This window comes from Notolepis coatsorum, assembly GCF_963971535.1.
Source record: "Notolepis coatsorum genome assembly, chromosome: 1".
Classification (NCBI taxonomy): Eukaryota; Metazoa; Chordata; class Actinopteri; order Aulopiformes; family Paralepididae; genus Notolepis; species Notolepis coatsorum.
Window position 1 is genome coordinate 235,009,826 of NC_140165.1, and position 26,494 is coordinate 235,036,319.

At 43.0% G+C, this 26,494-nt stretch overlaps 1 protein-coding gene across 1 annotated transcript in view; it reads right to left on the reverse strand.

Moving 5' to 3' along the window:
* cfap61 (cilia and flagella associated protein 61) overlaps positions 1 to 26,494 on the reverse strand; it is a gene marked incomplete at both ends in the record, with an annotated part of 51,407 nt that overhangs the window by 16,285 nt on the left and 8,628 nt on the right. The window contains 12 exons of the mRNA XM_084309239.1: positions 1,733 to 1,936; positions 2,815 to 2,892; positions 5,027 to 5,153; positions 5,522 to 5,661; positions 5,790 to 5,829; positions 12,304 to 12,407; positions 14,138 to 14,344; positions 14,581 to 14,669; positions 15,305 to 15,397; positions 15,514 to 15,581; positions 19,144 to 19,220; positions 19,329 to 19,479. Coding sequence (XP_084165365.1) covers positions 1,733 to 1,936; positions 2,815 to 2,892; positions 5,027 to 5,153; positions 5,522 to 5,661; positions 5,790 to 5,829; positions 12,304 to 12,407; positions 14,138 to 14,344; positions 14,581 to 14,669; positions 15,305 to 15,397; positions 15,514 to 15,581; positions 19,144 to 19,220; positions 19,329 to 19,479 — 1,378 coding nt within the window. The remainder of the gene's footprint in view (positions 1 to 1,732; positions 1,937 to 2,814; positions 2,893 to 5,026; positions 5,154 to 5,521; positions 5,662 to 5,789; positions 5,830 to 12,303; positions 12,408 to 14,137; positions 14,345 to 14,580; positions 14,670 to 15,304; positions 15,398 to 15,513; positions 15,582 to 19,143; positions 19,221 to 19,328; positions 19,480 to 26,494) is intronic.

The following is a 26,494-nucleotide window of genomic DNA, read 5'->3' on the forward strand; positions in this document are numbered from 1 at the left end:
GAGTATTGGTGTCTGGGTGTCTCATTGCCTAGTCTTCATTAAGCATTTAAACGGCTTCCTGGAATAGATAGGTGAGTGTCAGCGTTTACATTGGGCGTTCTTTTATCATTTTGCCTTTTGTGGGGAGTAATCCTGGGTGGGGATACAGTTCCCTGGTGTAGGGACCTCAGCGCTGAGCCTCAGGGCTGAACCTCAGGGCTGAACCTCATGGCTGAGCCTCAGGGCTGAACCTCAGGGCTGAACCTCAGGGCTGAACCTCAGGGCTGAACCTCAGGGCTAGGCCTCAGGGCTGAACCTCAGGGCTGAACCTCAGGGCTGAACCTCAGGGCTAGGCCTCAGGGCTGAACCTCAGGGCTGAACCTCAGGCCTGAACCTCAGGGTTGAACATCAGGGCTGGGCCTCAGGGCTGAACCTCAGGGCTGAACCTCAGGGCTGAACCTCAGGGCTGAACCTCAGGGCTGAACCTCAGGGCTGAACCTCAGGGCTGAACCTCAGGGCTAGGCCTCAGGGCTCTGGCCGCTAAGGTTTAGCCTTTCAAGTCACCTCGAGCTATTGTAATTTGAACACCTCATCATCTACTAATCTGGTGCTTGTTTGCAAAAGGTATTTAGAAAAGATATCTTAGGTTCTAGACAGGTGGGGCTGGGGAAGGAGTTAAGAGGAGCGAGGGGGCAGGCATGGACCACACCGGATCAATGGATATCTATAATCAAGCACACCCAGTGAAATATACACAGTAAAGGGTGGGCTTGACGGCCCTCTGGTCATTGTGCTCACCTTCTGGCTGCTGTCAGTTCAAGTTTTAAGTTTCTTTATTAGTTGTCATACAGAAATACAGAATACTTTTGCATGAAATGCTTTTCTGTTTCTGAGTGTGCTAGATACAAAAATAAAAAGATAGTATAAAATAAGTATGATATAAGTATAAAATAGAAAGTCAAGTACGTAAACAAGTGTAAACAAAACAAACATTTTCAATATACATATATACAGTATATGTACAGTATATACAATGCAGATACAGTAGTGTAGAAATGGTGAGGTATAGCTTAGCTTGTGGTGCCACCTTGTGGTGGTGAGGTGCAATGAGGTGCACTGAGGTATGAGATTGATGTGCAGATCTCCTTACCAATAAATATAAAGTGTGTTAGTGTCTAAAGTGGGTGCTACAGTGTGTTGTTTATTTAAAGTGAGTGTGTGCGTGTGGATGTGTGTGCTGTGGTGGGTGTATTTGATGGTTTGTTATTGTTCATTGAGCATCCTGATGGCCTGGGGATAGAAGCTCCTTCTGAGTCTCTCTGTGCTCGCCATGAGATTCCGGTATCCCTTGCCTGACCACAGCAGTTCAAAGAGGCAGTTGTTTGGGTGGCTGGGGTCTTTGATTATTCTCTTAGCCTTACCCATGCAGCGCTTGTTGTAAACTGTGGATGGGGTAGTAGAGGCAGGACTTGTGGGTCATTGTGCTCACCTTCTGGCTGCTGTCAGGGGGGTGGATGGGGTAGTAGAGGCAGGACTAGTGGGTCATTGTGCTCACCTTCTGGCTGCTGTCAGGAGGGTGGATGGGGTAGTAGAGGCAGGACTAGTGGGTCATTGTGCTCACCTTCTGGCTGCTGTCAGGAGGGTGGATGGGGTAGTAGAGGCAGGACTAGTGGGTCATTGTGCTCACCTTCTGGCTGCTGTCAGGAGGGTGGATGGGGTAGTAGAGGCAGGACTAGTGGGTCATTGTGCTCACCTTCTGGCTGTCAGGGGGGTGGATGGGGTAGTAGAGGCAGGACTTGTGGGAGTGCCTCAGGACCTCCTTGAGGAAGTACTTGGTGTAGTGCTGAAAGATGGGGTTGATGGCGAAGTGGCACAGCTGTCCGTGCTCCTCGTAGCGGTGATGGCTGAAGTAGATGAAGTTCTCTATGTTGTAGTGGGAGCGGATGTACTCTATATCCTGAGGAAGACCAAGGAAACTATAAAAGAAGGAAGGGTCATCATCACGTCAGAACACCAACTCTGCTTGGTGTCAGACTTTGGTGCCAGTTCTATTGAAGCCTAAATGGAAAAAAAAGCTATCTGAGGAAATATACATCAACCAATTATCAAACGTTAGCTTGATACCAAGTATGGTTTCGTCAATATTCCAATGTACAGGTTTGGTTGTACAGTTGTACAGTCCCCCCCCCACCCACCCAACCACCTCCAATGTACAGCCCCCCCCCCACCCCACCTACCCAACCTCCTCCAATGTACAGTTTCTACGTCAAATGTATATACTCTTCTCTAGACTCTTTTTGTATCAAAAACAGTACTGTATTTGCAAATCTGGTACGTCATAAATATATAGATGTAGCAGTACTGTCTATCTGTATGTCGTGTGTGTCATATATGTTATGATGAATTGAAAATGGGGGACCCTGATGTAAACAAGACGAAAGTCTTTCTCTGGTCTGCATCCCCTTAACAATTGTATGTATTGAGCTGTACTGTACTGTACCCATTCTGCAATCTGTTAATAAAGTTTTCAATCAATCAATCAAGCTAGTTAACAATGACACGAATTGCAGATGATTCTGACATCCAAGGTAATAACCTGTTTAAACGACATAAACGAGGAGATGGCCGATCCCATTCAACTCAATGTCGGGTGAACTGAAAGTTCCCACACATGGCACCAATGTGTGTTCACACGCTACAGTGACGTGATGACCCTTCCTTCTCTTATAGTTACCTTGAGGAAGACAGAGTCACTGACACGCTATCAACGGTACGACAGCAACCCGTTACTCTCAAGTCTGTCTACCGCTGTGTACATGAGAACGACACTATTACCTCCTCATTTCGAATGATTACGATGCCAACGACTTCACCCTGCACCTGGGCCACGAAAGCCTGCGCCGGGGTTCCATCCTGAGGAGGAAGAAGAGGAGAAAAGGGAAGTTGATAGATGAGGCTACAGACGGTTTCACTGGAGTTCTGTTGCCAGGGGAAGTTTGGACCCAAATGTATTTCCTGTCGGTTATTGCCTTAGCAAACATTACAACAGGAAATTAAGTTGCATCCTTTTTAGAATGTTATTGTCTATTGGGAAGCGGAAACATCCTCAAATACTAGGATCAGTCCAGTGCTATGAATACACGTGAATTGGTTCCGTTCTCATGTGTCAGAATCTGTCGAACTGATCTATGATTCTGATCTGATCTACAAACGAACCACTTTCAATAGTCACCTACAGTAGCAACAGTGGCAGCCGTGACTGAAAAAGATGCTCGGTGTGGACACGCCTACTAATGCCAATGGCTTTAGCAACTGCACCTCCTCATCCATCACCCTCAACATAGGGGCCCCCCAGGGCTGTGTTCTGAGTCCCCTCCTCTACTCCCTGTACACACACGACTGTGTGGCTCAGCGGAGTAGCAATACAATCGTCAAATTTGCTGACGACACAGTGGTGGTGGGCCTGATCTCTGCCAACGACGAGAGGGCCTACCTGGAAGAGGTCAAGGTCCTGGCGGGATGGTGCCAGGAAAACAGCCTCTCCCTGAACGTCAGCAAAACAAAGGAGATGATTGTGGACTTCAGGAGGTCGGGGGTCAAGGACTACAGCCCCCTCAGCATCGACGGGGCACCGGTTGAGAGAGTCAACAGCTTTAAGTACCTCGGAGCCTACATATCCGAGGACTTGACATGGACCACACACATTAACAGTGTTGTGAAGAAGGCACGACAACGCCTCTACTTCCTCAGGCGCCTAAGGAAGTTCCAAGTCAGCCAGAAGATCCTTAAGAACTTCTACTCATGTACAATAGAGAGCATCTTGACCGGCAACATCACCTCCTGGTTTGGGAATAGCACTGCACAAGACCAAAGCAGACTACAAAGAGTGACACGTTCAGCCGAACGCACAATTGGAGGGGGGCTCCCCACCCTCCAGAACATTTACTACAAGCGTTGCAAGGGCAAGGCTAAGAGAATCATTAAAGACTCCAGTCACCCGAACAACTGCCTCTTTGAACTGCTGCCGTCAGGCAAGCGATACAGGAGTCTCAAGGCGAGCACAGAAAGACTCAGAAGAAGCTTCTATCCCCAGGCCATCAGGCTGCTAAACGAACAATGAATGAACACTACACAACAACAACCACCAAACGCACATAGCACACACATCCACACGCACACACTCACTTTAAACAAACACACTGTAGCACCCACTCCACACACTTATAGCACACACCCACTTTAAACAAACACACTGTAGCACCCACTCCCCACACTTTATATTTATGGATGAAGGATTGCACTACAACTCGTACACCTTACTGTAAATTGTACCTAAAATTGTACCTCATCCCATTTCTGCTTTGCACTAGATAGTACTGTACATTAGTACACTGCATAGTATTGTGTATTGTATATTATATGGTAACTCAGAACATTGTACATATGTCTATACCGAACACTGTGACCTCATTTTCTTCTTCTAAATTCATGCTATATTATGTTATTATGTTATTTGATACTATCTTGTCTAGCACAGTCTCTGGAGCGTAACAGTAAGAAGCATTTTGTATGAAAGTATTCTGTACTTCTGTATGACAACTATTAAAGAACTTGAACTTGAACTTAAAGGAACACGCCAACATTTTGGGAAATTAGCTTACAGTCTTCTCCAGAGAGAGACAAGAAGATGGATACCAGTTTCCTCTGTGCGTTCAGTAGAAAGCCATCTGGCTGCATGTTAGCCTAGCTTAGCACAATGAATGGAAGCGGGCGGACATGACCGGTTAGCCTAGGCATTGTCCAACTAGCACCTCTCCCGAAGGCTAATCGGTCATGTCCGCTTCCATTCATTGTGCTAAGCTAGGCTAACATGCAACCAGATAGCTTTGTACTGAACGCACAGAGAGGAAACTGGTATCTATCTTCTTGTCACTCTCTGGAGACGACGATAAGCTAATTTCCCCAAATGTCGACGTGTTCTTTTAAGGTATCAACGTGTTGATGGATGTGTTGATGGTTATAGTGGTGGCTGTCTGCTGTGGCTGACCGGGTCTCTTCGAGTCTGGCAGAACAGGTCCAGGTCCTCCAGCAGAGACTCATGCAGACTGAGATGCTCCACCATGGCACTGACGGCGGGTCTGTCTGCCGTTACCGCCGTCCTCACCTCGAAGCTCCTGAAGGACACGAAACCACAGAACACACCGTACATCTCCATTGAACCTACATTTACAGGTAACATGAGTAGAGTGTGTGCTCCTACAATTTTTTAAATCACAACAAATACAATTTCACCGACTCACAATAAAAACATTCGAGAGTATGAAATAACTTATTTATTCATTTCTTTCATTTATATCATTAAAATAACTCCATTTCCAACTTGCTAGGCAGCTTAAATCTACAAAATAAAAGAATAATCAAAAATATTTTTAGGACCATATATTCGGCTAAAGTGATAGCACTGGTGACCTCTGGGTGACCTATGGTAAACAAATCAGATCCGTGAGATTAATTAATTTATGCGCAGGAGGACGTGACCTACGTGAGCAGTCCATAGCGGTGGAAGATGTAGAGCTCCTCGGTCAGGATGCAGGCGGGGCGGGGCGCCACTCTGATGAAGCTCTGGAGGAGGGGTAACTCAGGGGCCAGGTGTGGGACCAGCATGACACAGAAGTCCCGGTCCTGAGGGAAGCCAAGGGATTGGCTCAGACACACACTTCACGTGGAGTGAGATGATCTGTGTTGTGTGTTTATTTTGATCCAAATCATACTACGGTTGGTTAAAAAATCCTTTCTGTAAGGGTACTTACAGGGAATAGTTTGAATATATATGGAAGAAGGTCCGCCGATCTAGAGAAGATATGAGCAAAGTGAAGTTAAAGGTGCTGTAAGTGGTATTTTTGTTTGTTAAAATAAGTGGTCTACATGTTCAAATAATAGCTCTACACTCCCACAGCCATCACTGATATAGAGGGTTTGGTCAGTAACATGGGTCTCTCAGTCCCTCCACTCTGCAGTAAACACAAAATAAATGTTCTGATATCCTGTTTCCATTGCATTCTACATGACGTTTGTGTTCCAGTGCTTGGGAGCATTCAACCCTCGATCCATTGACCTCTATAGGTTATGTAGAAATTGGGAAATTAGCTTATTTGCCATCTACCCTGGAGTTAGACAAGAAGATACATAACTTTTTCTTCTCTGTGCATGGAGTAAGAGTAGGAAGACGTTGGGAACTAGGCTAATGGAGGAACCTACTTCCAGTGACTGGCGCTAAGTTAGGCTAACGGTGCGCGTCTTCCTACTCTTACTCAGAGGTGCAGTGCTCATGCCACGCGGTACCACAGCGTTCCACAACTTTTCTGAGCAGAAGCACGCGCACGCACGCACGTGCACACAAAAATGCGTTCACAACTTTCACTTGACTCATCATGCCGTGCGCCAAGTACCGGTACTCACCTATCACCTAGTCTTTGCATAACAATAGCATAGCAATAGCATAACAAAGAACGAGAAGAGCCAAACCAAAATACAAGCCCTGTACCAATTGGTGGGGGTTTGTGACAAATGGTCCCGACTGGAAGGATGAGACATTTCTTAAGTTGTGCTTCAGAAGGAAACTGTAAGTTACATTGTTAATTTAGCTTGTATTTACTGTTCTAGTTTAAGTTAATTCAATTAAAGAAATTGTAACTACAATATTGTAGGCTATCTACAATTACATTTAAAACATTGTTTGTTTTTCAACCATATCTGTTGACAATATAATTTCTTTATATATTGAATGCTACATCCTGCTACCTTTTTCAGCTTCTCTATTTCAAGGCAATATTTACAAAAACTAAACTAAAACTAGTAATTTCCTATACAAACATGTTTCCTACTATTTATGCATAATACTCATTCTAATCATAATGCTGGTCGGAGCTGTTCTGTCGCACATGAGGGAACATTTATGCGCCTGCGCGCGCGTGCACGTGATGTCATTATAAACAGAGTACAACCACTTCTAAAATTACGACTGCACCCCTGCTCCTACTGCATGCACAGAGAAGAAAAAGGTATGTATCTTCTTGTCTAACTCCAGGGTAGATGAGATGCATCCAGCTGCAGGCCCGCAGAACCATACGAGGCTCCTACCACTGCCACACTGTGCGGCCCCACGCTTTGCGGACCCACGCTCTGCGGCCCCTTTCCCAATGGCTGATTTGGGTCACGTGACCATCACAGGCCCCCTCTCTCCCAATGGCTGATTTGGGTCACGTGACCGTCACAGGCCCCCTCTATCCCGCGTCTCTACAATTCGTAGCCGCATTTCTGCAGACCCCTCTCTGATTGGTTGAGGCCATTTCTGCAGACCCCTCTCTGATTGGCCGAGCGCGCGCATGCGCATGAGCCGCGACAAGCTCCTCTAGCCAGGAGTCGAAATTCCGTTAAGCTCCAGAGAGAGACGCTGAAAACCCACAGTTGTTGCCCGACGGATGGGAGCCGAATCCCGGATTCGAGTTTTCTGATGAATAGCCCCAAAACATGGAGGTCGCGAACGCAATTTATACGCATGGAAGTATTGATTACGCCATAACGAATCATTAAAAAAATATACCGTTAACTGGAATATGTTGTGTGTGCCTTTACACATATGTTGGATAGGATTATGTAATTGGTTTGTCATTAAAAACCAATAATAATCGCTCGCCTGCTTCGCTGACCAGAGCTCTCTCAGATTCAAAGTTTTAATTGCAGCCAGAAACACACATGTTTCGGAACCAATGTGTAACTAGACAGTTACAATATAACATTTATATTAATTAACCCAGTTAATGCCTTAAGAGAAAGAGTCTGGTGGTCAATTGCTACGGAAATGTTGTGTCATACTAATAATAACTACTTCCTTCCTTGGTCAATAGAAGTCTCTGTGATACTTTCTGAACATGATTTGGGAACATCAAATGGGCAGGCCGCGAAATAACAACGTTACAATGTACAGTTTCTGACAGCTGGCTGTGTTGTGAAATGTGCATAACGTTATGAATAAACCGCGAAGTCACGCGAAATAACGTAGTACATTTCCAATCAGAGAGGGGCTTCGCTCAACCCATCAGAGAGGGGTCTGCAGAAATGGAGCTCAACCAATCAGAGAGGGGTCTGCAGAAATGCGGCTACGAATTGTAGACGCCTCTATCCCAATGGCTGATTTGGGTCACGTGACCGTCACAGGCCCGCTCAGCAGCGCCACCCACCCAATGGCTGAATTGGAGTATTGCACTGTGCGGGATTGATTGATTGATAGACAACTTTATTAACAGATTGCAGAATGGGTACAGTACAGTACAGCTCAGTGTAATAGTGTAATAGTGTGTAATAGTGTAATAGTGTAATAGTGTGCTAGTGTAATAGTGTGTAATAGTGTGTAATAGTGTGTAATAGTGTGTAATAGTGTGCTAGTGTAATAGTGTGTAATAGTGTAATAGTGTGCTAGTGTGCTAGTGTAATAGTGTGTAATAGTGTAATAGTGTGCTAGTGTAATAGTGTAATAGTGTGCTAGTGTAATGGTGTGTAATAGTGTGTAATAGTGTATTCGTGTGTAATAGTGCGCTAGTGTAATAGTGTAATAGTGTGTAATAGTGTGTAATAGTGTAATAGTGTGCTAGTGTAATAGTGTGTAATATTGTGTAATCGTGTAATAGTGTGTAATAGTGTAATAGTGTGTAATAGTGTGTAATAGTGTATTAGTGTGCTAGTGTAATAGTGTACTAGTGATTGATTGATTGAAAACTTTATTAACAGATTGCAGAATGGGTTTGATTGATTGATTGAAAACTTTATTAACAGATTGCAGAATGGGTACAGTACAGTACAGCTCAATACATACAATTGTTAAGGGGATGCAGACCAGAGAAAGACTTTCGTCTTGTTTACATCAGGGTCCCCCATTTTCAATTCATCATAACATATATGACATACATGACATACAGATAGACAGTACTGCTACATCTATACATTTATGACATATCAGATTTGCAAATACAGTACTGTTTGTGATACAAAAAGAGTCCAGAAAAGAGTATATACATTTGACGTAGAAACTGTACATTGGAGGGTAGGTGGGGGGGTGGGGACTGTACATTGGAGGAGGTTGGGTGGGTGGGGTGGGACACTGTACAAGCAAAACTGTACATTGGAATATTGACAAAACCATACTTGGTCATTTACTGTACATTGGGTTGGGTTAGGACATTTACAGGGGCCAGTTTCGAATTGCAGTCTCCCGTAGGTGATCTTTGAGTGTTTTTGAAAGTGGGTAGTGATTCACATTCCTTTACAGCTTTGGGTAGGGCGTTCCACATTGATGTGGCATAATTGCGAAACGTGTTTAGTCCCTTGTTTGAGCCAAATCTGGGTTTAACATGATTTGTGGAGCTCCCTCTGGTGTTGTGATCGTGGTATTCACTGACCTTTGGGAAGTATTTTGACATGTACATGGGTACCTTGGTCATGTAGTGAATCTTGTAGACCAGTTGCTGTACTCTGTTGTCTACTCTAAGCCATCCTAGTTTGTCAAAGTGGGCAGGGGTGAGGTGGGTTCTAGGAGTAAGGTCAAGCAGTAGTCTGACCAGTTTGTTTAATAGTGTAATAGTGTGTAATAGTGTGTAATAGTGTGCTAGTGTAATAGTGTGTAATAGAGTGTAATAGTGTGCTAGTGTAATAGTGTAATAGTGTGTAATAGTGTGTTATTGTGTAATAGTGTGCTAGTGTAATAGTGTGTAATAGTGTGTAATAGTGTGTAATAGTGTAATAGTGTGCTAGTGTAATAGTGTAGTGTGCTAGTGTAATAGTGTAACAGTGTAATAGTGTGTAATAGTGTGTAATAGTGTACTAGTGTGTAATAGTGTGCTAGTGTAATAGTGTAGTGTGTAATAGTGTAATAGTGTGCTAGTGTAATAGTGTAATAGTGTGTAAGTGTGTAATAGTGTGTAATAGTGTAATAGTGTGCTAGTGTAATAATGTAGTGTAATAGTGTGCTAGTGTAATAGTGTAATAGTGTGTAATAGTGTGCTAGTGTAATAGAGTAATAGTGTGTAATAATGTGTAATAGTGTGCTAGTGTAAGTGTGTAATAGTGTGTAATAGTGTACTAGTGTGTAATAGTGTGCTAGTGTAATAGTGTAATAGTGTGTAATAGTGTAATAGTGTGCTAGTGTAGTGTCAGTGTGTAAGTGTTTAAGTGTGTAATAGTGTAGTGTAATAGTGTAATAGCACACTATTACACTAGCACACTATTACACTATTACACACTATTACACACTATTACACTATTACACACTATTACACACTATTACACACTATTACACTATTACACACTATTATACTAGCACACTATTACACTAGCACACTATTACACTATTACACACTATTACACTATTACACACTATTACACTATTACACTATTACACACTATTACACTATTACACTAGCACACTATTACACTATTACACTAGCACACTATTACACACTATTACACTATTACACTAGCACACTATTACACTATTATACACTATTACACTATTACACACTATTACACTATTACACTGAGCTGTACTGTACTGTACCCATTCTGCAATCTGTTAATAAAGTTTTCAATCAATCAATCAATCAATCAATCAATCAATCAATCAATCCCGCACAGTGCAATACTCCAATTCAGCCATTGGGTGGGTGGCGCTGCTGAGCGTGCCTGTGACGGTCACGTGACCCAAATCAGCCATTGTGAGAGAGGGGCCGGTAAGCGTGGGGTCTGAGATAAAGTTTTCAATCAATCAATCAATCAATCCCGCACAGTGCAATACTCCAATTCAGCCATTGGGTGGGTGGCGTTGCTGAGCGGGCCTGTGACGGTCACGTGATCCAAATCAGCCATTGGGAGAGAGGGGGCCTGTGACGGTCACGAGGGACGCGAGAAGTCCGTGGGGAGTGGGGGTGCTGAGATATCGATCGTTTTTGATAATTTTTTTTTTTTTTATATAATTTTTTTTTAATATAAAATATATATATTATATAATTATACATGTAGTTGTATTGTCTGCGAGACATCGCCACCACGCAACACGTCAAAATACTCGCTATCTGCAAACAGCTCCACTGTCTGTCACGTCATAACCAACACTCTCGTTCACTAGAGGATACTATGATGAATTGAAAATGGGGGACGGACGGTCCCTGATGTAAACAAGACGAAAGTCTTTCTCTGGTCTGCATCCCCTTAACAATTGTATGTATTGAGCTGTACTGTACTGTACCCATTCTGCAATCTGTTAATAAACTTTTCAATCAAACTTTTCAATCAAAACCGCTGCCCAACTCCGCGCTCTGAGCGTTCTGATGCACACATCACAGCCCAGCTTACCCGACCTGGCTGTTGCGCCCTCCCTCTGAGTCTGCAATTCGTTCCCCGCATACATGATCGCCGATTCGCCGACATGCAAAAGGTGTTCGATCACCCTCCCGGGGGCTCGGATAGTTCTGCTGGCTTGTTCATATAATTCCTTTACTGCGAATTCAGCGTCCCAAAAGTTAACTATCCCAGGCAGGGCGCAGCCGCTGTGTCTATTTTTTTTACCAACGGATTTCCAGTTCCGCGTTGACGCTTCCAGGCCGCGTCTATTCGAATCCCAACCGGTTCATGCGTCGGCTACACGCTGATAATAATACTGCATTATCGAGACAGCGCCCCTATGACGATCTGAATGAATTCCAAGAGTAGGGTAAATCTGCAGTGCCGTTCCGCTCTGTGACATGAGTAGCCTCGGTTACAAATTTGGAATAAAATCCAAAACAACCTTGCAGTTGCAGTTACACTCCCATCCAGCAGGGGGTGCTGCAGTCCCTGCCGCACCCCCCCTTCTCGCGTCCTTGGGTCACGTGACCCAAATCAGCCATTGGGAGAGAGGGGCCGCAGAGTGTGGGTCCACAAAGCGTGGGTCCGCACAGTGTGGCAGTGGGAGGAGCCTCGTATGGTTCTGCGGGCCTACAGCTGGATACTATTGGGGTAGATGGCAAATAAGCTAGTTCCTTTAAAGGTACGTCGTCCAGTTATGCTACTCTGATCTTTTTCATCAAAGTAACTAGTAACTGATGGGTTCAGATGAATATAGTGGAATAAAAAGTACAATATTTCCTTTGAAATGTAGTGGAGTAAAAGTATAAAGTTCCCTAAAATGAAAATACTCACATAAAGTACAAGTAGCTCGAATAAAAATACTTTCCACCACTGCGCATGACTAATTACTTTCTTGTGCACTTGGTCCGAGTCTCACTTCAGTCGTACCTCATTTCGTGTTTCTTATCAATGGCAAACATATGAATGCAGAAAGCGTTTGGTTTCTCTGGAGACTTGGGTATAGCGGGCTCTGCGTCTTGCACGTTCACCGTCTGAAACAAGAGCAATACGCAGCAGAATGCACAACAGAGGTCAACATCTAGTCAAACCAATATTCACCGTTTACCTTTAGCACCTTGTCGGATTTCAGTTCAGTATATATATTTTTTTTTATCCACTTTTTCTCTGCATTTTTTAATTTTTCTCCCATCCCAATTTCGTATTATCCAATTCTTCCCTCCCCTGTCTTGAACGTTGCTAGACTATGCCTCCCACTGGTCGGTTGTAGTGAGGACCAAGCCTTGCATCACGTGTCCCCTCCGGTACACGAGGAGGCAGCCTGTCGCATCTTTTCACCGCAGCAGCTCGAACTCTCAGTGGCGAGGAGTGCAGCGAGGCGTGATATTTTTCCGTAGCCGCATTTCTGGCAGACGCTCTCTGATTAGCCGACGTCAGTTTCTACACTGGTTAAGTTTAGGCAATCTTCGAAGTTGGTTAAGGTTAGGCAAGTTCTTTCGACGGTTAAGCTTAGGCACTCTTTCGAGACGAAATCACGTGCGACACTGTCCTGATATGATGCGGCGCGTGTCCGAGTGTGTCTGTGTGTGAGTGTTACCTGGAACAGGGGGCAAAGCAGCCTGCGATTCTCGACCAATAAAAAGTGTTTAGGGGCGGGACTCGGCCGCGTAATCGCTCAACTAGACACAGCGAGCGAATATTTGAGGGGTGAGCGACATCGCTGCTCAGTTCGCCGTCGCTCGCGGCATGTCAGGATAGTCTGATTGAAACGAATACATTTTAATCACTTTTTCTCGCTCGCGTCGCTCTATGTCAGGACAGGGTGTGACGTGTGGGAGGCTCACGCTGCCCCCGCTACTTCCTGCTTCCGCTGCACCGGCGTCACCAAACCGACCTGTAGGAGTCGCTGTCCACAACGTCCAATCCCCACCCACCGGCTTTCCCACCCTCTAACACTTGCCAATTGTGTTAGTATGAACGACCGGCCAGCCGGTAGCAACGCCGAGAGCTGGGCTCGAACCCAGCATCTCCTGCGTTAGAGGCGAGCACCTTGCCCACTGCGCCAATCAGCCGCCCCAGTTCAGTATCTTCACTGTCTTCAGCTTTATCTTGGATGGAGACCTTTGAACACATGCAATGAGACACAGCGACGGCATATCGGTAAGACATATTCAGTATAACATGTTATATAATAGTTGTGGTTATTGTGCTTTTGAAAAAAGTGAGTTAGTGACGTTGACGGCTATGGAACTCCCCCTCCATCCGAGGCTCTGACACCATCAACCTCTTCAAAACCCACCTAAAAACACACCTGTTCACACTCTCCTTCGCACAACATGGCCCTGCTCCCAAGTAGCCCCCCCCCCCCCCCCCCCCCCCGACTCTTTTTAAGCTACCGATCCCGTTGTTTTTTTTGTTACGGTTTCGTCCAATTGGACAGCACCTTGCCTCATTATTATTAATCTTTTCCTATATTTATTTTTATATATATATATTCATATTTTTACCCCCCCTTTATATAACTTCTCTCTCTTGTAAAGTGTCCTTAAGTCTGAGAAAGGCGCTTCTCTCTATAAATTCAATCTATTATTATTATTATTATTATTATTATTATTATTATTATTATTATTATTATTATTATTATTATTATTATTATTATTATTATTAATTATTATTATTATTATTATAGAGGTGTTTCAGATAAAGAAATAACAGAGCAGGATGTTGTACAGTATTTGTGGCAATTGAGGGTTTTGGACAAGACCTTTTCAGTTCCATCCTGTTGAGCTGAGGCGTGGGTTGCACTGGGGGCAGCGTCTTTCTTTAGGTCACACTGAGGGCCAGGCTCAGACAGATCTGCTCCACTGGGTTTATATAAACCATTAAACAAGCCCAGCTCAAAGCCCTCATTCAACAGCTCCAGATTAATGGCGCTACTAACACTGATAAAACCAGCAGCAACTCCATCACTCTGTGAAAACAAGGTTCATCATTAGACACACACACACACACACACACTTAGCGGTTCTTTTTTAGCTATTTCAGTTACCCTGACCGTCCAAGTGAGTGAGTGAGTGAGTGAGTGAGTGAGTGAGTGAGTGAGTGAGTGAGTGAGTGAGTGAGTGAGTGAGTGAGTGTGTGTGTGTGTGTGTCTGAGTGAGTGTGTGTGTGTATTCAGCCAATAAATAAACAAAACAAAGAACTAACCTCACAGACAGCTGCGTGGTCTTGAGCCTCTATGAGTTCAGCTAGAAAGTATGGTCCCTGGGAGCTTGACACAACTACCTGCTCTGCAACTATGGGTGTGATGTCATCGCGATCTGTTACCCTGTAACATACAATGTGAGCTTGAAGTGTAAACCGACAAACCAAGTATCCAGGCTTAATACAGTAAATCAATATGAAACTATCAAAATACAAAAAGACTATCAAACACAAAAATAAATACAGACATGTCTGTATAAAATGTCTGTGTGTACAAACAGTGTTTCCTTATTCCATTATGGTGCCACCACACCAAATATAATATCAAAGTGATTAGCACTATTACTCAGTAATACTAATTTATATATTTTATACCCAGCTTAATCACCTGTACATTGTACATTGCTGTTGCACTTTACTGTTACATTTGCACTCTGGTTGGATGCCAAACTTATTTTCGTTGTACTGTACTTGTGCTTTATAATGACAATATATTAATCTAATCTAATCTTAAAAGGCTTGTGGGAGATGTATTTAAAAGACAGACAGTACCGCTCATGGCCAGCAGGTGCCATAATTACACATTATCACTTTGATATTATATTTATATAGTAGAATAATGAAACACAGTTTGTACACAGATATTTTTTGTCTATATATAAGCAACTAGATGTCGTGGAGAATAATAATAGTGAGGACCTGGCTTGGCGAACATGCAGCGTTGGACAATAGTCGTTTCTGTGGCAGACATAGGCTAAACACGGGGGGGTAGGTTCAGCGAGGCACTTCAGAGGCTTGAAGATCTCACCCAGTGCAGGCTCTGGAAACACAGAGCTTATCCAGTTAAAACCCTCACAATAACAGTCATGCAATAAACAGTAAATAATTAGCTGAAAGGTGTGCCACCATGTATTGCATTCAAAACCAACTCTTTACCTAAATCACTGGCGTTTGGGCTCACCAGACAGATGTACTGTAGCTCTGTGACGGCACTGAACACAGTCCTATAAGAAGGATGCATGAAAGATTCAGCCTACCCTTTCATAATCAAATGCTCAATCATAATCAAAATTATGCACTACCACAGGACCTAGCATGTCCTACCATGCTCTGTAATTAAATAACTTATGTACATATACCGATATGCCCTACTCTGTTTACTTGTTTTATTGCACAATGTCGTTCTATTGGATTCTATTATATGTTATTACTATTGTATTATGCACATCGTTGCGGGCAAGACCACCCGCATTTCATTGTATACTTGTATGCCGTGACAAATAAAACTCTTGACTTGACTTGACTTGAAAATTGTTCACAGCACAAAAAAACGAAAACACAATCTATAGGTACATCTCATTCGTCTGATTCCATGTGCTGGACCAATGCAGATTGAGGCTGGGAAAAATGCACATGCCATGAATGACAATTGAAACCATGTCTTCCATCAATTCATACAGTTTGAACACATTCCATACCCATATATTTCCCAGTGCCAGGTGAAAATAAACAAACAAATAATTTTTAACTAATCAATTTACATTTTTGGTACTGTTATGAAAATGTTATCTATGTCCATCTGTGTTAAATCTCTGTACAGCTTGACTAGTTTAATATGACCAACTAGTAAACTAGTGTGACTAGCAGACACTGGGCTACAGTCTGACTGTCTCTTTAACAGCGAACCAAGGTTTGAGGAGATAGGAGAGGTCCAAGGTTGTTTCCCACTCCAGTTAGAGACGTAACAATAACACCGCCTAGCCAAGGCTTGTTCATATTTTGGTTATACTTTGTCATATCTGGATGTCTAATGTACGTAATTTCAATTATGCATTTAATCGTATGTCTGACCGGCTGTGTCACATTCTGGTCAGACGCTTGTGTGTCAGCCTGTGACTGCAACTTGTTCCTGTTTGCGGACGACTCAGCCCTGCTGGTCTCTGACAAGAACAAATTGCAGGTTGAAAAAACCCTCAGCACGGAACTAGGCAAAATCTGCATATGGCTTGCTGATAACAAACTATCATTACACATGGGCAAAACAGAGTCCATTCTCTTCGGTTCAAATAACAAACTCAGCAAGACCGACGGATTCTCAGTTACAGTGGGTGACAATATTGTCACAAGGAAAGACGAAATTACCTACCTGGGTTCCATCCTAGAGGCAAATCTTTCCTGTGACAAAATGGCATCCAATGTAATAAAAAAAGTCAACCAACGAACTAGATTCTTGTACCGGATCTCCTCTCTGGTAAACAAGAATACCCTGAAGACTCTGGCAGGAGCACTCATTCAAGGGTACTATGACTATGCGTGCACCTCATGGTACCAAAGCACCTCAAAGGCGCTTAAAACAAAATTACAAACATCACAAAACAAACTGGTCAGACTACTACTTGACCTGAACCCCAGAACCCACCTCACCCCTGCCCACTTTGCCAACCTAGGATGGCTTAGAGTAGACAGAGTACAGCAACTTGCAATGGGCCTGGTCTACAAGATACACTATACGACCGGGGTGCCCATGTACATGTCAAAATACTTCCCAAAGGTCAGTGAATACCACAACCACTACACCAGAGGAAGCTCAACAAATCATGTTAAACCCAGATTCGGCTCAAACAAGGGACTAAACACGTTTCGCAATTATGCCACAACAATGTGGAACGCCCTACCCAAAGCTGTAAAGGAATGTGAATCCCTGCCCACATTCAAAACCGCTCTTAAAGAGCACCTACGGGAGGCTGCAATTCGAAACTGGCCACCGTAAATGCCCAAAACCCCCACCACCTCCTAATAGACAGTCTCCTCACCACCGCATGTATATATTCCCTCCCCGCCGTATGTATATTTCCCTCCCTCCCACCCACCCACCCCCTCCTAATGTACAGTCCCCTCCCCATCATATGTATATACTCTGTCAGGATCTAAGGGTAACAGTACTGTATATTTGAATACCGTTATGTCACAAATGTATCAGTACTAAATACCTATATGTCCCTATGCCATAAATGTCATGTATGTTGTGTATGTCATAAATGTCTATATGAATTGAAAATGGGGGACCCTGATGGAAACAAGACAAACGTCTTTCTCAGGTCTGCATCCCCTTAACAATTGTATGTATTGAGCCGTACTGTATTGTACCCATTCTGCAATCTGTTAAATAAAGTTTTCATTCATTCATTCTCTATAAACTGATCATTTTCACTGTGGCCACAATGAATAAATCTATGTTCTTTTTTTATATAACTCGACTCAGAATGATTTACTGGGCTCATCGGATGTTCTCTTAGTAATTTCCACAACAGTACGTACCGATACCAACAGTACATAGTGGTAAAATATAATTTAACCTCTCCCACTCATGAGTTCCAGTCAGAAAGCTCAGAATAGTTTGAGTTCCCTGAAACTAGCCGGGCTGCCTATCATTCCTTCCCCGTCCCCCACCCATCATCCACACATAATTCAGTCCCCCACCATCGTCCACCCATCATTCAGTCCCCCACCCATCAAGTAATTATGCCATGTTCCGTTCAAACACAGAAGCTTCCAGTTGGGAGGTTGGAATTATGACCTCAGTGTGTTCCAATGGCCAGCTTGGAAATAGTGAGGGAGAAACAATACCTAGTGTATACTGCACCTTGTACATACTGTTTACCGTTTACTGTTACTCATAGTATACATTCAGGTTCTAATTATTTATATTGTAACGTATAATATAACCAATAGGGCATACACACTTAATAATAATAATAATTCATTACATTTATATAGTGCTTTTCTAGACACTCAAAGCGCTCCCGACAATGTAGGGTGGAAATGGCCTCCTTCAGCACCACTGGTTGGTGTGCACTTGTCTGCGCCTTTGTTTATGCTGTTTATTTTTTCTCATATTTCTATATTCAGAACAAATTTTATTGCCTATATTTATGTCTTTCTACTACTACCCTGCCCATACCGGTGGCTCCCCTCCCCCCTCCCCATGCTGCTCCCTAAGATGTGTAAAGGGGATCAATAAAGGGGATCAATATTATCTTATCTTAGATTATCTATGGGAGAACGTTGCTGGTGTCCTGAGCACAATACATGCAGAGAAACTGTGTTGAATTACCACACTGGTGCTTAAGAGAATCTATGGTCTTCTAAATTTTAGATTATTAAAACGATGTTGTCTAGTTTACAGTATATGCCACCATTGTGACATGATGTCAGATCACTGCATCTCAGAGAAGTCATAGTTGAGAGGTCATGCCCGAGTTTCCTGCTTGGAATTCAAACTCTGAGGGCCGTGAGGTGCGCACTGGAATGGAGTGAAGCAGTGATGCAAACGTAAACCAAGGTTTCACTAAATGATCAAAACCTATAGACTAGACACACACACACACACACACACACACACACACACACATAAATACTGTAGCATGCATTAAAAAGCTATTCACGAGCCACGTGACATTGCTTGGGGAGCCGGGAGCTCAAGCCAAGACAAACAACCAGAAAAACTCCAAAAGGTTTGATTCATTTAGATGAAATTACTCAAAATAAGCACCAATATTCCCATACCTTATAATCTCCTTTAGACTTCCAACAGCAAAAATGGACTGTGCCACAAAAAGGTGCAGGAAAAGTGTGTTCAGAGGCTGCAATGAAGAGGGGAAAAAGTTACTACTGCACCAGTCAACACAGAGTATATAGTAATTACAACATAAAATAATGGGTCTATAATAGCCTTGATTGATGATACCAACCGTGCATTTCTCAGTGCTGAAATGGTCATGTAGAAAAGGTTCCCAGTGAGCTTGATCTACAATGTCTCCGATGGGATAATCAAAGAACGCTGCATGGGCCAGAACTTCATTCCTTGCACTGGTCAGGGTTACTGCCAGATTGGCTTTCTCTCTGTCAATTAAAGAACATTTAAGAGTACTCTGTCAAATTAAACAACACACCTGGCTTAACATCCAGATATTCACGTAGTGACATTGAAACATCTCCATTTTCAACTTTCCAGTACTTACAAAAGTTGTAATACATTGACTCTCCCAAAAACTGCAACTGTGGTGGGATTGATTAGGCTATCGATCTCTTGGGCATCAGCTGATTCTGTTCTCCTTACAGTTACTGCCATACCTGTCAACCCTCCCGTTTTCCCCGGGATTCTCCCGTATTTCAACCTTCTCTCCCGCCGTCCTCCCGTTAAAATATTTTCACGTATTTTTTTATTTATACAAAATGGCTGCAATTCCCCTCCGTGACGACAGGTGGCAGGAGTGTAGATTAGACCATTAGCACAGGAAGTCAGACCGGAAGACGGTTGACAAAAAACTGTGGGGCAAAGTGGGGTTGTTCCCGGAGAGCTCACTCTCTGCCGTGGTTTCTCCGTGTATAATGTATGGTGCTCTCCCTCAACATGCAAGTAGGGTGAGACAACACCATTCTTTAGTCCAAATAATACCCTACTTTATACTATATTATTGTCATTCGTTTAATGTAAAGTCAGTCTTACATTGGCACTGCTTTAATGTTGCATTTACCCATAAACCATTGCTGTATTAGACCCATGTGCCAGTATAACTTTTGCAAAGTAATGAAGCGCAAATGTAAAGTTAATCAATACACAATGAAACAATATCTTTATCTATATCACATGTCAAAACTACTTTAATAAAACAAGATTTCCGTTTTTCATTTCCACTCATTCATCCAAAACAAGACAGCAATTCTACTTCTGCATGCACCGGGAGAATTGAGCTCATAACACAGATTTGGAGTTGATAAAATGGACATTGCTGTTCTTAGGAAATGTTGCACATGGTGGAAATAATGGAAATGAACATTTAGTGTATGTTTAAAGTTGATACATTGAGGCATGGTAGTATTTCACTTTATATTACAGCAGTATCCGTTTTTAACATTACAATTAGTGTCTGACACTATAGACACATGTTAAAAGTCAAAGTCAACTTTGTCATTTTCCAATTTGTGCAAGACATACAGAAGAAATCGATTACGTGCCCCCCTTCCCACGGTGTATATAGAAAGAGACAATAAACACAAAAGTAACATAGGACATAATATACAACACACAGGACTATGTACAATATAAACAGTACTTACAATTAAATTAATGAATGAATTAAATAAGAGGTAAAAGAGAACTTAGTGTAAATATTCCTTAATTTGTGTCAACGTTATAAAAATCCTATTGTATTCAACAAATTAATTATGATACACCACAATGTGCCCTTTCTATATCTATTCTAAATCTATGGCCTTGCGATTCCACGGCTGCGCAGTGCCGACAAGAGCAAGCGTTCCATCTCCTCTACAGAAACACTGACACTTCCATTCATTTAATGCAGGGATGTACACAGCATTTCACTTTCAACCAGGTATCTGATTAATTTAATGTAGCAATTAGTAGTTCACCCAGTCCTTGGGTACATACAGGTTTTGACCAGCAGATGGCAGCGACGAGGCAGCTCAGCAGAGAGCAGCTGTCAACAAACATCCTAACAGAAAATATATACATACGAGGGGGAGGAGACTACATTGGGAGGGGGCGGGGCGAAATCTCCAGTTTTTTTCAAATCCCAATGTTGACAGCTATGGTTAATGCTTCGATTATTGTACCACAGGTCGATGTTATGTTCTTTCTAAAAGTAGAAATACCCAGATAAATAAGTACTCTGGTAAAAGTCCTCCATTCAGAAGTATTTTTTATTGAATTTACTTAAGTATCTAAACTAAAGTAAAAGTATGCATTCTACATGACGTTTGTGTTCCAGTGCTTGGGAGCATTCAACCCTCGATCCATTGACCTATATAGGTTATGTAGAAATTGGGAAATTAGCTTATTTGCCATCTACCCTGGAGTTAGACAAGAAGACACATAACTTTTTCTTCTCTGTGCATGGAGTAAGAGTAGGAAGACGTTGGGAACTAGGCTAATGGAGGAACCTACTTCCAGTGACTGACGCTAAGCTAGGCTAACGGTGCGTGTCTTCCTACTCCTACTGCATGCACAGAGAAGAAAAAGGTATGTATCTTAACACTCCAACATTTTGGGAACCATGGAGTTAGACAAGAAGATACATACCTTTTTCTTCTCTGTGCATACAGTAGGAGTAGGAAGACGTTGGGAACTAGGCTAATGGAGGAACCTACTTCCAGTGACTGGCGCTAAGTTAGGCTAACGGTGCGCGTCTTCCTACTCCTACTCAGAGGTGCAGTGCTCATGCCACGCGGTACCACGGCGTTCCACAACTTTTCTGAGCAGAAGCACGCACATGCACGCGCATGCACATAAAAATACGTTCACAACTTTCACTCGACGTGCCGTGCGCCAAGTACCGGTACTCACCTATCACCTAGTCTTTGCATAACAATAGCATAGCAATAGCATAACAAAGAACGAGAAGAGCCAAACCAAAATACAAGCCCTGTACCAATTGGTGGGGGTTTGTGACAAATGGTCCCGACTGGAAGGATGAGACATTTCTTAAGTTGTGCTTCAGAAGGAAACTGTAAGTTACATTGTTAATTTAGTTTGTATTTACTTTTCTAGTTTAAGTTAATTCAATTAAAGAAATTGTAACTACAATATTGTAGGATATCTACAATTACATTTAAAACATTGTTTGTTTTTCAACCATATCTGTTGACAATATAATTTCTTTATATATTGAATGCTATCTGGCGGCTGAGTGGCGCAGTGGGTAAGGCGCTCACCACTAACGCAGGAGATGCTGGTATCGAGCCCAGCTCTCTGCGTTGGTACCGGCTTGGCCGGCCGTCATACTAACACAATTGGCAGTGTTAGAGGGTGGGAAAGCCGGTGGGTGGGGATTGGACGTTGTGGACAGCGTCTCCTACTGGTCGGTTGGGTGACGCCGGTGCGGCGGAAACAGGAAGTATCGGGGGCAGCGTGAGCCTCCCACGCGTTACTCCTCGCCACTGAGAGTTCGAGCTGCTGCGGTGAAAAGATGCGACAGGCTGCCTCCTCGTGTACCGGAGGGGACACGTGATGCAAGGCTTCTATCCTCACTACAGCCGACCAGTGGGAGGCATAGTCTAGCAACGTTCAAGACAGAGGAGGGAAGAATTGGAAATACGAAATTGGGATGGGAGAAAAATAGAAAATGGGGAGAAAAAGTGGATAAAAAAAATATATATTGAATGCTACCTTTTTCAGCTTCTCTATTTCAAGGCAATATTTTCAAAAACTAAACTAAAACTAGTAATTTCCACACAAACATGTTTCCTACTATTTATGCATAATACTCATTATTTTTTTTTATTTTTTTTTTTTTTTTTTTTATTTTTCCCCCTCCATTTTCCTCCGATTTTCTCCCATCCCAATGTTAGTCGTATGCCAATTCCCAGTCCCTTCCTGGTCGCTGCGCACTTACCCCCCACAGTCAGATCATCTGGGAGAGTGGAGGCTACCACGTGCTTCCTCCGACACACGTCCAGCCAATCACCGCTTCTTTTCACCTGGCAGCGCGGATTCTCATCGAGAGGGCGTAGCGTGTGGGAGGACCACACTATCCCCCTCGAGTCCTATCCGCGCTTAGCAGGCGCCCCGACCGAACTGTAGGAGTTTACAACGACCCGGACCCACCCCGCCAGCTTCTCCCACCCTCTAATACAGCCAATTGTATTAGTGCAGACGGCCAGCCAAGCTGGTGACAACCCCGGAGCTGTGAGCTGGATTCGAACAGGCGAATCCAGCTCACAGCCCCGGGGCTGGTGACGAACGCAATCTCCGCTCGGCCACCTAACCGCCCTGCATAATACTCATTCTAATCATAATGCTGGTCGGAGCTGTTCTGTCGCACACGAGGGAACATTTATGCGCATGCGCGCGAGTGCACGTGACGTCATTATAAACAGAGTACAACCACTTCTGAAATTACGACTGCACCCCTGCTCCTACTGCATGCACAGAGAAGAAAAAGGTATGTATCTTCTTCTCTAACTCCAGGGTAGATGGCAAATAAGCTAATTTCCCAAAATGTTGGAGTGTTCCTTTAAAGGTACGTCGTGCAGTTATGCTGCTCTGATTATGTTCTCTGTGAAGGTATATAATCTTCATACATTTTAACCATGTTTTCTATGCAAAATATTTTTCTTCAAAGTAACTAGTAACTGATGGGTTCAGATGAATGTAGTGGAGTAAAAAGTACAATATTTCCTTTGAAATGTAGTGGAGTAAAAGTATAAAGTTCCCTAAAATGAAAATACTCACATAAAGTACAAGTAGCTTGAATAAAAATACTTTCCACCACTGCGCATGACTAATTACTTTCTTGTGCACGTGGTCCGAGTCTCACTTCAGTCGTACCTCATTTTGTGTTTCTTATCAATGGCAAACATAATGCAGAAAGTGTTTGGTTTCGCTGGAGACTCTCTGGGTATAGCGGGCTCTGCGTCTTGCACGTTCACCGTCTGAAACAAGAGCAATACGCAGCAGCTGAGTGAGAATGCACAACAGAGGTCAAAAAAGTGAGTTAGTGACGTTGACGGCTATGGAACTCCCCCTCCATCCGAGGCTCTGACACCATCAACCTCTTCAAAACCCACCTAAAAACACACCTGTTCACACTCTCCTTCGCACAACATGGCCCTGCTCCCAAGTAGCCCCCCCCCCCCCCCCCCCCCCCCGACTCTTTTTAAGCTACTGATCCCATTGTTTTTTTTGTTACTGTTTCGTCCAATTGGACAGCACCTTGCCTCCTTATTATTATTAATCTTTTCCTATATTTCTTTTTATATATATATATTCATATTTTTACCCCCCCTTTATATAACTTCTCTCTCTTGTAAAGTGTCCTTAAGTCTGAGAAAGGCGCTTCTCCCTATAAATTCAATCTATTATTATTATTATTATTATAGAGGTGTTTCAGATAAAGAAATAACAGAGCAGGATGTTGTACAGTATTTGTGGCAATTGAGGGTTTTGGACAAGACCTTTTCAGTTCCATCCTGTTGAGCTGAGGCGTGGGTTGCACTGGGGGCAGCGTCTTTCTTTAGGTCACACTGAGGGCCAGGCTCAGACAGATCTGCTCCACTGGGTTTATATAAACCATTAAACATGCCCAGCTCAAAGCCCTCATTCAACAGCTCCAGATTAATGGCGCTACTAACAGTGATAAAACCAGCAGCAACACCATCACTCTGTGAAAACAAGGTTCATCATTAGACACACACACACACACACACACACTTAGTGTTTCTTTTTTAGCTATTTCAGTTACCCTGACCGTCCAAGTGAGTGAGTGAGTGAGTGAGTGAGTGAGTGAGTGAGTGAGTGAGTGAGTGAGTGTGTGTGTGTGTGTGTCTGAGTGAGTGTGTGTGTGTATTCAGCCAATAAATAAACAAAACAAAGAACTAACCTCACAGACAGCTGCATGGTCTTGAGCCTCTATGAGTTCAGCTAGAAAGTATGGTCCCTGGGAGCTTGACACAACTACCTGCTCTGCAACTATGGGTGTGATGTCATCGCGATCTGTTACCCTGTAACATACAATGTGAGCTTGAAGTGTAAACCGACAAACCAAGTATCCAGGCTTAATACAGTAAATCAATATGAAACTATCAAAATACAAAAAGACTATCAAACACAAAAATAAATACAGACATGTCTGTATAAAATGTCTGTGTGTACAAACAGTGTTTCCTTATTCCATTATGGTGCCACCACACCAAATATAATATCAAAGTGATTAGCACTATTACTCAGTAATACTAATTTATATATTTTATACCCAGCTTAATCACCTGTACATTGTACATTGCTGTTGCACTTTACTGTTACATTTGCACTCTGGTTGGATGCCAAACTTATTTTCATTGTACTTGTGCTTTATAATAACAATATATTAATCTAATCTAATCTTAAAAAGCTTGTGGGAGATATATTTAAAAGCAGGTGCCATAATTATACATTATCACTTTGATATTATATTTGGTGTGGTGGCACCATAGTAGAATAATGAAACACAGTTTGTACACAGAAATGTTTTGTCTATATATAAGCAACTAGATGTCGTGGAGAATAATAATAATGAGGACCTGGCTTGGCGAACATGCAGCGTTGGACAATAGTCGTTTCTGTGGCAGACATAGGCTAAACACGGGGGGGTAGGTTCAGCGAGGCACTTCAGAGGCTTGAAGATCTCACCCAGTGCAGGCTCTGGAAACACAGAGCTTATCCAGTTAAAACCCTCACAATAACAGTCATGAAATAAACAGTAAATAATTAGCTGAAAGGTGTGCCACCATGTATTGCATTCAAAACCAACTCTTTACCTAAATCACTGGCGTTTGGGCTCACCAGACAGATGTACTGTAGCTCTGTGACGGCACTGAACACAGTCCTATAAGAAGGATGCATGAAGATTCAGCCTACCCTTTCATAATCAAATGCTCAATCATAATCAAAATTGTTCACAGCACAAAAAAACGAAAACACAATCAGGTACATCTCATTCGTCTGATTCCATGTGCTGGAATGGTAATGGTGTAGAATTTGGACCAATGCAGGTTGAGGCTGGGAAAACTGCACATGCCTAGAATGGCAATTGAAACCCTGTCTTCTTTTTTTATATAACTCGACTCAGAATGATTTACTGGGCTCATCAGATGTTCTTAGTAATTTCCACGACAGTACGTACCGATACCAACAGTACATAGTGGTAAAATATAATTTAACCTCTCCCACTCATGAGTTCCAGTCAGAAAGCTCAGAATAGTTTGAGTTCCCTGAAACTAGCCGGGCTGCCCATCATTCCTTCCCCGTCCCCCACCCATCATCCACACATAATTCAGTCCCCCACCATCATCCACCCATCATTCAGTCCCCCACCCATCAAGTAATTATGCCATGTTCCGTTCAAACACAGAGGGTGGA